The sequence below is a fragment of the Lutra lutra genome, chromosome 4 (genome assembly GCF_902655055.1).
Source record: "Lutra lutra chromosome 4, mLutLut1.2, whole genome shotgun sequence".
NCBI classification, from domain to species: Eukaryota; Metazoa; Chordata; class Mammalia; order Carnivora; family Mustelidae; genus Lutra; species Lutra lutra.
The window spans coordinates 167,304,997-167,317,371 of NC_062281.1; the positions used below are offsets into that span (position 1 = coordinate 167,304,997).

The following is a 12,375-nucleotide window of genomic DNA, read 5'->3' on the forward strand; positions in this document are numbered from 1 at the left end:
TTACTGCAAGCAATTTTAATACAAAAGTGTGTCTTGTTTTTAAACAGTTCATTGGTAGAGCTTCAGTTTCTGCCTCAATTAAAACCAATTGAGATAATCACACAGCAACATGGTCGGAGCTGAAGAGGAACAGCAGCTAAAAAAAAGGAGCCCCAGACAGCCCCTCTTCATGGTCACTTGGTCAGTTGACTTTATTACTCACAAAAAAAAAAGACGGAAGCAAACGGGACTTGTTAACAAGTGTGCTGGTGAACTCCTTTAAAGGACGAGCAAGTGTTTGTTTTATGTCCACATTTTCAGAATAGCCTCGTGGAATTCATTCCTCAGTTTGTGGGAAGTTGATCGACCATTTAAATAAATAGCAAAAATGCAGATAAATCTGTAATTCACAGTGCCACCAAGGAGTCTCCCCTTCCCAAGGGCCTGGGTCCCGGTGAGCACAGGAGTTATTGGTGGCTGGGCTGGATAGGACATTACAAACCAGGACTCTTAAAAACCCCAATGTTTTCATGTTTTCTGAACAGTCGTATTTACCCCTGAATTCTAGCAGCTATTTGTCCTTTAAACACCCAGTACTGAGACAGGATTCAAAGTATTGCAATGAACTCCTTTTGCTGATCATGTGCAAACATTACCAGAGGAGGTTCCCTCTCTTTAGCTAAAATCACACAGCATTAAAAACATTGGAAAAAGCAGTTAGAAGTGCCCTCCCCTTAGTTCTTGCTAATTGAGGTGTCTGTGATTTACAAAAAAAGAGTTCCTTAAACATTGCAGGATTCTTATTATTATTTTTTTAATATAATTTATCTTGCTGGGACAGCAAGTTGAGTTTATAAAGAAGATGCATTTAGGAATAATCCTAAAAGATAAAGCAGGTTTACAACCCTGCACCGCGCAGAAACCCTATTTAGAGCCTTTTTTTTTTTTTTTTTAATACACATTCTCATCTTGACCTTCTCACTTGTTTTTCTCAAATATTTCATTTCTGGGCCCCATCCATTACAGGGTTACCAGGAGGCAAATTTTATCTACATAAATATTCACATGAAAATAGTAACTTACAAAAAGAAAAAAAAAATAAGGCAGCTTCATAACACAATTATTCTTTTACATTTTTAACAATATAACTTCTCCTGTTCAGAATAAATATACACCCAATGTACGGAGCAGGCTTCAAAGTGGATAGAGGCTTGGGGGTGCTTGTACAGTGTTATCGCTTGGGACCCGGAGTCCTGGGGGAGGCAGTGGTGGTCTTCTTAGACATGGTTGGGATTTTGGAAGGCTTGTTGAGCCCTCTCCTGGAGTTGCCCTGGCCCCCTGCGGCGCTGCTCTCCGAAGTGTCTGAACAAGCAGACTGTGTCTCTAAAAGGTCAAAGTCAGAGGCATCGCTTCCTCGCCGGCTACTGGCCCGACTCCCGGCCCGACTCCCGGCCCGACTCCCAGGGCGACTGGCTGACTTTTTAGGGTCTGGAATTCGAGAATAAAGCAGCAGACTTAATAGAGACAACATGGGGCGGGGGGTGGTGAGAAGAGCGACGAGAGGTTGGGGCTCTGACTCTAATACCACCTGATCTGCCATGTGACCCTGGGCAAATCAGGGCCTTTCTGGAACCCCTATCTCCCCACCTACACAGCAGTGGCTTGAAACCTTTTCTGGCTTTGTGATTCTCCTTGAGAAGCCTGCCTTCTCTCAGGAGCACAGAGACCTCGTGTGCCCCCCCCCAAGTGGCACTGAGCAGGACTACTCAGTCTCCTGGGCACAGAGGAAAGCCTGCTAGAGGGGGTGGGCATCAGGGCAGGGTGAAAAGCGTGCCAAAAATGAGGCCAGTTCCTAGGCTCCCATGAGGAACATCAACAGGTGAACAGATGTGATCTTTCTCTGATTTTCTCAGCTTGCCAGCAGCTATCATAGTGTTGGAAAAAATTACTAGCAAACTGCCAGTCCCAAAACTGAATGGCCTTCTGAGGAAGGCCCATTTCAGAAGGCCCCTCTTGCCTTCTACAGTCTCTCAAATATGGTCATTCCTGATTAGAAAACAGGGGGCCTGGCTTTAGCCATGGAAGCCTCTGCTCTCAAAAGGCATAGCTATAGCTAGCTACAGTGGTGGGAGGGAAAGGAAAGAGCAGCAACAAATCTGTGGGCCTCTCTGGACATCACACCAAATGCATCTCTCATCACTTGCTCCCTGGAGAGCAGTAGGGCATTGCTCGGAGACTGCTGTTCTCCAGTTCTCAGCCTGGCCACTCCCCATCCCCTTTCACCCCAAAACCTATGGATAGGGGTAGGTACCTACCTGCCCGATTTGTTTTGGCACCTGTGGAGGCTGGGGAAGAGCTATTGCTATTATCACCAGCAAGGGATGTTCGACTAGAGTGAAAAGTTGGTGTTGGTCGTTTCAACTTGCTGCCTGTTGATGGAATAACCTTAAAAAAATAAATAAATAAATAAATAAATAAATAAAAGGTCATATTTACTAGATAAAATTTTTGAAATTCAATTTTAAAGGGTCTACTTAAGCCTCCTCACATCTAATTGATTGGAAAGCAAATTAAAAGTCCAGGAAAACAAAGATTTATTTTGAAAGTGTCCTAGGGTATATATTTTAATAATTGTACTCCACAAAAGGTCTTGTGTTCCAATTTGGAATTTTACAGTATCTTCTAAACTTCTACTAGAAATTTACTGACAAATTTTATGTTACTGACTAATTTCTACTAGAAATGGCAAAAAAAAAAAAAAAAAAAAGTCCAAATATTCACAAGTGTCAAAGTGTTGGGGTTAAAAACTTGAAAGATGGGTTCACACTGTAAACATTTAGTATGGAGATGCAGTGATCACTCCAGCCCTCTCTCACTAGATGTGGGTCTGTATGAACTTCAGTCAAGCTGAGATGTATTTCCTCACGAAGAAATGCAGATAACCACATTCCTTCTTGTTCAATCCAGTGGGCCACCCCATATGTGTGTGGTTCACTCCCGTTTCCTTCTAGCAGCGTGGCTAGAATGGCCAGAGAGGTCTTGCCACACTACTAAAGTGCCACCCCACCTTGCTCTCCTCCCCTGCTTCAGGATCTGGTACACCCACCCTTGTTGGCCGCCTTGGCTGCATTCAAGTCTAAGCTTTATTTTGTTCATGGTCACATCCTCAGTACCTCAAACAGTGTCTGGCACAGAGGAGGGGTTCAATAAAAACTTGCTGAATGAATAAATCATGTGTAGAAGTACTTCCTAGTGGAAAAAGAGCTGGATAAATATATATTATTACTGCTACCGAGAGGAGCAACATTTCCCACTTGAGTGGTTTTTTTTTTTCTTTTTTTGCCTTTTTAAAAAAGATAGTAGTAGACTTAATTTGGAGAAGGAATATTTTAAGTCTATTTTAAATACCACTCATGCCACAACACATTGTTCTAATTCTTCTTTGAAATCAATTGTGTAAACTGTTTTCTAGGACCTTTAAGATGTTCATATAAATGGAAAGAGTAAAGCAACCTGTTTCATTGTGTTTCTTGTATTTCTTTAATTTAGAAAGAAAAAGCAGAAGCCGCAGAAAGTGATTAATGTTCACGCACAAACCCTCCTGGCCCACAGAGGAGTAAGAGCACCAGTTTCAGAAGCTACCACTGTGTGCGCGGCCGCCGGGAAGACTGCAGCCCTGGAGCCCCTGGGCTGGGAGTCCACGTCAGGACACGGCCTGTACAACACCCACAGGTAAGGAAAGGTGAAACCTCGAAATGAACAAAATGAAAGGTAAAACCTTAAGACAAAACAAAAAGCCTGGCCTATTTGAATCCTGTGAGTCTTTTGTACTTCATAATTAAAACATCTAAAATTTTAAAGAACGTTCGAGACTTTCATGAAACTGGAGCCATTAAGGAAGAAGATATTCAAGATAAGCATGTTGAGTCTTGGGGTTCTGGTGCCAAGAGGTCCCCAGATCATGTTCTCAACTGGACAGATTTCTGAACTGGAGGTTTAGCTTGGAGCAGATGAATCCCAAAGCAGCAGCCCATTCACAGGCACTGGCTTCTTAACATTTCCCGCTTCTCAGGCGGAAGCTTTGCATGAGTAAAGGGAATATATCTTTCGAGGCACAAGAATCCAGTATTTCCCAGCCGGAGCTAGAACGCAGATCTTCCTGTGATCAGACAAGCCACTGGCCGGTGATTTGTTTCTGAAACACCGCTCTTCCAAAAATGCTTTGGGCATTTTAATACTACACTCAAACATGCTTAACTGCCAGCCCGTGTATTCTGATCAAGGCTTTGGATACCCAAGTGATGAGGCCAAGAAATTCAGAAGTTAAAATCTGAGCTTCAGAGCAGTGTCCACTGATAGCGGGCTTGGCTGAAGTAGGCAGCACCCACGCCTCAGACCAGTCTGGTGATACCAAGCACCCTGGGGACGTGGCTCAGGGCAGGGGACACCAGCCACTCTTCTGTTCTAAGCAAAGATAGAACATGGCTGAACATGCACCACAGTTGAATTTCAAGTGTTCATAACTCGTCTGTGTAGCTCATGTTTGGAGACTCCGAGAGGCCTGAGTTTTATAAATAATATCCATAAACAGATTACCAGAATGACCACTGTTTATCACCCTGGAAAAAAACCAACATTCTAAAGACTGTTAGCAAGCTATCTAATCCGATTTTAGGCATCTCTTATTTATCTCCAGTTTTGGTGAGTCCGAGTTAGAAACCCCTGAAAAACACTTGACTAGACGGATCAGCTGTGAGAGCAAGCACCACAGAGATGGAAAAGAGCATGGACTCGTGTCAGGAAGAGTAGCTGATCAAGGTCTGGGCATTAGCGAGGGCCTCGTCTTGACTGTGTCCTTAGTCAGCAAAACCATACTCTACCTCGGGGCTGGGCAGCTGGAGGTCAGGATAATGGCTGTCCCTGACAGGGGTGCCAGCTTTACTGTTTACCAACCAGGGTTTGTCATAACAGCGAGAGAACTGAAGTGGAGTCTGTGAAACGGAAATCCAAAGGGAAGGACGGGAACAATTGAAAATGGAACAGAAAGGAAGCAAATTGGGAACACGAAAAATAAATAGAAGACAATGCATTTTAAAGAAACAGAAAATAAAACAAAAGGGACATCAGTTCAACAGGATAAAAGGGACCAGGCAGAAAGGCAACGGCATTCTTTATAAGTAGCCCATCAAAACAAACTTAACCGTTAGCTTTGGCTACACAGATAATGCCTGGGTTTCCAACATTAGTAACTCTGGATGGAAAAGACATAGCAAAAAGTGTTTCTTACTTAACAATCTGAGTTCATATTTTAATAAATGTCCTTCAGAGTAAAATCTTAAAGGTCCAGTTATCTACTGGGGCCTGGAAAGGCTGGTCTAGGTAGAGCTTGATCTGTAGGTCCTCATGTCCCTCTCCTTGTGAAAGTACTCAGAGGCTACCCTCCACAACGACCACTGGATATATGGGAACAAGGAAGAAGGCCACGAGCGAGGTCAGTACATACCTTGGTACCACTGGCTGGGGTGGCTGGCGAAGACGGCATGGACGTACAGCTGTGGTTACTCTGACTAGCGCTGGAGCTGGAGCGGGTCGGGGAAGCAGCCCGGGAAGATGGTTTGGACCTTCGACCCCGTGACCGGAAAGGGGTCATTCCCTGGGATGCCCCCTCAGGTAGGATGAATTTCTCTCTAAGTTCGATGTTAGTTCTACCTCGTGCTAAAAATAGGAAAAACACACACATACAATGTCAGTGAAATCTCAAAAAAAAAATGTATCTGTGATGGTCAGACAGCTGCTTGACCCCATGATCACAGTTACAAGGGCTACTGTTGTAGTGCCCTCTGTGGAGTCTTCTGAAGTAGAAATAAATTCATAATCTGTCAGTCTGTCATGATTCTCACCCACAGCAGAAAATTAACTGATCAGTCACTTGGTCTGTCATGATGAAGAACTTTATGTACAAAATACCATGCCATTCTGTGGTAACGACCCTGCCTTGGCACTGTGCCCTGGGGCAAGCACACCATAACTCAACGTCAAAGAAAGCAGATGCAGCAGCGCACAAACCTCGGACATTAAATCAAAACCCCTCTTTTCTCTCTCATAGTACATGTGTACTTTTTGCTCAGATTTTGCGGGATACGTGGTAACTAAATAGTGTTGAAAAATCATTGAAATCAACTATTCTATTTGAATTCAGTTGATAATAATCCCAAGGGAAGGGGCCCAGGAACTCAGGACAGTAGAAAGATCAGGATAAAATCATTAAGAAGTATACATGTGGGAGGAGAGAGAGAAAGATCAAGACCATGCACAAAACTTGCCAGTGAGAAACGTTAAGTCAAAACTGAAAGCAACAAGAAGCTGAAGGGACGATGGCAAGTGGGAGGAACGTCACAGTGGAAACAATCTGGAAACTGCTCTGAAGGCCAATAGGTGTTGTCCTATGGCTTTCTGCAGCTGTAAGACTGGAACTTAAAATTTGGATTTGGTCAGAAGACTCCAAGGATGGCCAACATAAATGTTAAATGTGAAAGACACTACTAACTTAAAAGAAATAATCCTCTGGAACATGTCCTTAGATTATTTCTCACCAAAAGGCATTATTCTGCAATAACCTCCTACCTCCTTTCCAACCTATACTGTTTACTTTTTAGACTACGCTAAGTAGATCTGAACAAAGAGGACTGCTGGTGAAACTCGGGAAAAGAGAATCAACTGTTATACACAAAACGTTTGTCATTCTTTTCTAATGTAGTGTTTTTCACTCTGGCCAAGAACCACAACTTTAGCAGATCTGAGGTACCTGTGCCGACCCCCTCTTCTGCCCAGCCCTGCATGTCCTCAAGAGTACTGCATAATCTTGATAGAATCAGATTTTAAATCAGGTTGCATGGGTGTCTAAGCAGGTAGTTCCAAATTCCTAAATCAAATTCTTGTCAATATACTTTATTGACAAAACATCTCCAAGTGTCAGGTTAAGAGGATATCAAAACCTGACGTGGATATCAAAACCTGAATGACAGTCTAGGCTCAGTGACCAACCAGGTCTTCCTGATCCAGGCCTCAGTTTCCTTAGGCAGATCCCAATGTCTGGGTGGTCTGTGAATGCTAAGCCGTTTCCTTCCTCCTCAGGCCCCAACAAAACATGCCCCTCGAGGCTCATTCCTTGGCCCTGGGTTCTCTACTCATCCATCTTCTGGACTCAGTGCTTTTGTCTGTGTCTACACTAATGGTTCTTCAAGAGAACTTCCTTCAGCACTAACACAGAAACTTCAGTAAGACCTTCCATCACTGATAACTGGATTCAGGACTTACATTTCTTTATTCGTGTTTGCTAATGTGCCCAGCCTAACAGTGGGCACACAGCAAAAGCATTAAGATAACAGTGATGAATGAAAATCATGACTCAGCCAAGGGTTTACCCCCAAAAGAGCTGCTTGTGACCCTGAGCCGTACAGAATTTCAGACATATAGTTTAACCTAGTAAACATTTAAAAGTTAATTTCTGTGCCAAGAACAACAGAGTGATACAAGGGGAAGACTCTGAAATGGCGTCTCAGATGAGGGCTGCGGTATTTAACATGTCATGATGTAACGACATCAAGCTTTCCACACACTGCGCCGTTTGCAGAGTGTGACACATGCAGTAGGGCACCAGTGACTGGTAGATGTCTCTGTCACAGACAAAGGAAGTGAAGCACTCACAGAGGCTGAGGTCAAGGAGAGCCGTGGCAGGGCTGGGACTAGAACCCACGTCTCCCACCTAAGTGCTCTTCCTACCCCCTGGCTCCTCATACCCTCAACTACACTAGTGGTTCTCCACCCGTCCCCCACCCCACTCAGGCTCCCATCCTCATACCACCTAAATCTCCCTGGCAAATTATTACTGAAAACTTTAAACTGTACAAAGGTTGAAATATACAGAAAAGTACAAAGAGAAAAAGTCCTTAATCTGACAACCTAAGGGACATCACTATTAAAATGTTGGTGTGTGAACTGTGCATATATATATTCTTAAATACAAAGACATCAGGAACATTCCTCCATGCTTGAGAGGTCTTACATAATTTCCACTAGCTGTAAAGTGTTATTTCATCATATGGATGTCAACTTATTTAACCAACCCTATGTTGTATTTTTAATTTGCTTACAATTTTTAAGATTTTATTTATTTATTTGACAGAGATCACAAGTAGGCAGAGAAGCAGGCAGAGAGAGAGGAGGAAGCAGGCTCCCTGCTGAGCAGAGAGCCCGATGCAGGGCTCGATCCCAGGACCCTGGGAACATGACCTGAGCCGAAGGCAGAGGCTTTAACCCACTGAACCACCCAGGCGCCCCTTGCTTACAATTTTTAAAACAATGTATACAATGTCACAAGTAGTGACAAACTACTTGTAAAAGGTTTTTGTGCATTATCAGCTAAGATTTCCTTAGGACAAATTTCTTTCTTCTTCTTCTTCTTCCTTTTTTTTTTTTTTTAGAGGTTTTATCTGTTTATTTGACAGAGAGAAAGATCACAAGTAGGCAGAGAAGGGTAAGCAGGCTCACTGCTGGGCAGAGAACCCGATGCGGGGCTCAATCCCAGGACCCCAGGATCATGACCTGAGCCGAAGGCAGAGGCTTAGCCCACTGAGCCACCCAGGCGCCCCTAGGATAAATTTCTATAAGTGGATTTTCTGGGGGGAAAGAATATACACAAGATTTCTTGTATTTGTCAATTGATCCCTCAAATTTTATACCAATGTACATTCTCCAAAATAATGTGTGAGGACACTGAATTTACTTCACTCTGGCTAATGCTCTATTATTAAGAATGTGTGCGCACATATTTATGTGTACAGGTAAAAATCTGATAATCTGACATCTCTCTGCTGTTGTAATTTGCACCTGGGGGGATTACTACCTGCTCTCCTCTTGAAATACTCTCTTCCTTTGGCTCCAGGATACCTGCTCTCCTGCTTCTCCTCCTTCTTGCCCATTCTTAGACACTGATGTTCCCCTAGTTCTGTTCACAGTCCTGTTCTCCCTCTTAAACTTTGAACCTGGTGGTGACGAGTTCACCCACGTGACTTCACTGCTGTCATATAGTTCTGCCTGACTCCAATTATATCCCCTGCTCAGACCCTTGCCTGGATGTCAGAACCTTATATCCAATGACTGAGTAGACATATCAGAGCCAGAGACTGGGGAGTCAACATAGGACCCTTCCTCTTGATGGTAGTTTGTTCTGATTGTATCTTCTAAAGCTTCTTAGACACCCAGAGCATTTCCACACCACCCCCTATACCCCCTTACACTTATGTGATTCATGGAACATCTCCTCCACCCTGGATGGCTTCCAATTGGTCTCATTTCTCATTTCATCCCCCCAAATGGAATTTCTAAATAAAAACGTGATAGCTCGGAATGGCCCCAAATCCTTCCAAGGTCTTCCACTGTTTATAGCAGAGTTTCCCAAACTAAGGTTGGGGTTTCTACAAAAAGAGTTCAATAAACACTCCCTCACCCTTGGGAGATCCCTAATGCAATCAGTGTTTTGTAATCTCTGGAAGGTTCTACAGTAAAGAAACCTTCTTAGCTTTCACCCAGCATCTTCTAAAAGCACTTACTTGATCATGACTTTTTAAAGATCAATCTTGGAGGCCAGGCCCTGAAGGCAACTATTTCAGGTTTTCAATACCAAAGGGGCCACCATTTTCTAAGGGACTCACGCTGGCCACATGATGTTGGCTAGTTACAACTGAGTTCTAAGCTGTTTAATGGGTACAAAGTTTCAGTTTTACAAGATGAAAAGAGCTCCATGGATGTGTGATGGTAATACAACCACTGAACCAAATGGTTAAGATGGTAAATTTTATATTATGTGTATTTTTACCACAAAAAAAAAAAAAAAAAAAGAAAAGAAAAAGAAAAACAATCAGTTCTCAGCCAAATTGTCTTTCAAATCATCATAAATGAAGTTTTCTAGATCTTCACTTATTTGGGGGAACTAACTTGTCTAATGCTCAAAAACACACCCTCAGATAAAGATGGACCTAGTTCTTAGGCCTTGTTTTTCATCACCATTCAAATCATCATGGTCTCCTTTACCACGGATGAATTCAGAAGCTAAAACCTCCAACTTTTAGCAGTGTCACGAACCTAGCACGCTGAGTATTTTCACTTTACACATTTGGCTAGAGCACTGTGCAGTCTGAGCTATCCCTTGCATTTTGACATAGCTTTGTGGAAGGAGGAGCTTTGTGGAAGGTGCGTGCATGTTGGTAGGAACTGTCATCAACTGTGTTCTAGCCTCAGTCTAATATTCTCTGTGGTCCAAACAGCCAAAGAAATGCAACACAAATGAATACAGAATCTCCCTCAAGTGGTGCTTCTAGAAGCCACATGAATCCTCACAGAATCCCAGAGAGCTTCAGGGAACCGTTCTCTTTGTGATGTCCATGCCCTCCCACCCACTTCATACATCTTCCCCAGCCCAAGTGTTCACTCCTCATGCAACTTTTTATTTGATTAGAAATACTCATCCTGTCACTAGATTTATGACATCTAAGACCGCTGGGGAGTTTGGGACTCTGCCATCAAGGATTCCAGTAATCAAGAGGATTACTGGATGCTAGGAGGGCACTCCTGGAGAGGCACAGAGGAAAGCCTTACCTGGTTTGCTCCCAGGAATCCTGAAAAGGCTACTATGTTCCATAGAGAATAGGTACTAGACGGCCCTCCCAAACTTCCTGGGTGTGGGGGGTGGGGATTCTAGTTTTTAGCTATTAACATAAGAACAAGCAAGCAGTGTTGCCCTTGGCCATCAGCATAAAGTTATTGTCAACAGAGCAAGTACAGCAGGCAGCAAACAGGCATCCAGATTCCAAAATGTCACATGCAACATCTCTTCCGTTTATTTGTTTATACCAATCATACAGGACAAAATAAATAAATAAATAAAACCTTACTAATAGATTTGCAAAGGAATAATGCTATTTTACTGAATTATGGTTAAAACCATACATATGGCTCCTGCTCCTGATATAAAACAATGAAAGAGGACTTTTATATCAAGGAAATTAGTTTGCGATACAGTAACTTCTAAAACTGATTAAACCCTTTCAAGTTTTTATCAGAATAGGTGCTTTCAAAATTCACTATCTGTATTTTGTTTGCTGGAGTAAATGCAGAATGACATTTAAAATAAGAGAAGCTATGGCATATCTGAATTCATGTGAGAACTGCACCCTTTAGCTCTAAACACTTCAAAATAAGACTATAAATCACTTCTAAAGAAGTTATATAACTGTACTGTAAACTATTCTGCCAGGTTTATAAATATGCCTTACCAAGTAAGTTACGCAGGCCGAACCAGCAATCCACACCCAGGAAGGGGTGGTGGGTATGTTAGCCTTTGAGACACAGAGCACCTTGATCAGGAGCACACACTTTAGAGCCACACTGGTCTTGGACTGGAATCCTAGCTGTCTGTCCTTAGGTAAGTTGTTTAACTTTTCTATACTTTAATTTCCTATTCTGCAAAATGGAGGCAGTAAAAAATCTATACCTCACAGAAATGTAAATGTGTTATTATCTGTCAATTGCTTTTAACAGCGTGTAGTACCTAAAAAATTATGTAAGTGTTGGTTAAATACATAGAAACTAACAAATTCCATGGGTACTGTTTCAACAGAAGTGTTCTATGCTCTGTCAAGTTTTAATAGTTAGAAAAGCTATGGCTGGGCTATTTCGAAGCATTCATAAAGGCAGCAGATACCACAGAGCCAAGAGGTGCTACAGTTGAAGAAGCAAAAGCCATTCCCAACGGGCTGGGGTGTGGGTAAGGGGGACAAAGCTTAAGAGCCAACCTATGGGAGACTGACTGGAAATCGAAGAGCTGGAATCAGAGCGCTTTATTTTACTCCCAGGATGGTGAACTAGAATAAAAAAAATAAAGAAACACAAAGAAACAGAGACAGCAGGAAACGCAGAAACTGGTCAAGAAAGACAGACTGGCAGACAGTGGGGGAGCCTCGTGTGTACCCACATGCAGCTCGGCTAACAGGAGAAAGGAAAGGATGCAGTTGAGGAGGATTTAGCCATTGGAAATTGATCAACTGGCCTTGTGGCAGACCTCACACGCCTGGAGCTGCAGGTGCCAGTGTTCATACTCAGTTCCCCCTCTTCTGCTTGGGGCTAGCAGGCCCGCCCCTCATGTTTCATAGCCCTGGTTTTAGTTGGGTAATCAACTCTCTGACAAGTGCCTGGGCTCGCTGTTAGGTGTTCTTTATCCCCTCTCCCAGCCAAGGGAGATCCCCCAGTCCTTCCCTGCATGGGAGGGGCTCAACACTCTCCCTGGGTTTCCAGGATAAGAATTACAGGCAGGGGGAACTGGATCACTAACCACGAACC

General features: G+C 43.2%; 1 protein-coding gene across 26 annotated transcripts in view; it reads right to left on the reverse strand.

The window, feature by feature from the left end:
* The window catches only part of MACF1 (microtubule actin crosslinking factor 1), a 347,599-nt gene continuing 335,224 nt past the window's right edge, over positions 1–12,375 (reverse strand). For 14 of the 26 annotated variants that reach the window (XM_047723644.1, XM_047723650.1, XM_047723632.1 and 11 more), the window contains 5 exons: positions 11,832–11,900; positions 5,483–5,694; positions 4,860–4,970; positions 2,295–2,424; positions 1–1,467 (listed from right to left, as the gene is read on the reverse strand). In XM_047723644.1, coding sequence (XP_047579600.1) covers positions 1,211–1,467; positions 2,295–2,424; positions 4,860–4,970; positions 5,483–5,694; positions 11,832–11,900 — 779 coding nt within the window. In that variant the 3' untranslated portion in view covers positions 1–1,210. The remainder of the gene's footprint in view (positions 1,468–2,294; positions 2,425–4,859; positions 4,971–5,482; positions 5,695–11,831; positions 11,901–12,375) is intronic. The other 12 variants (XM_047723646.1, XM_047723649.1, XM_047723645.1 and 9 more) reach the window with 3 other exon arrangements.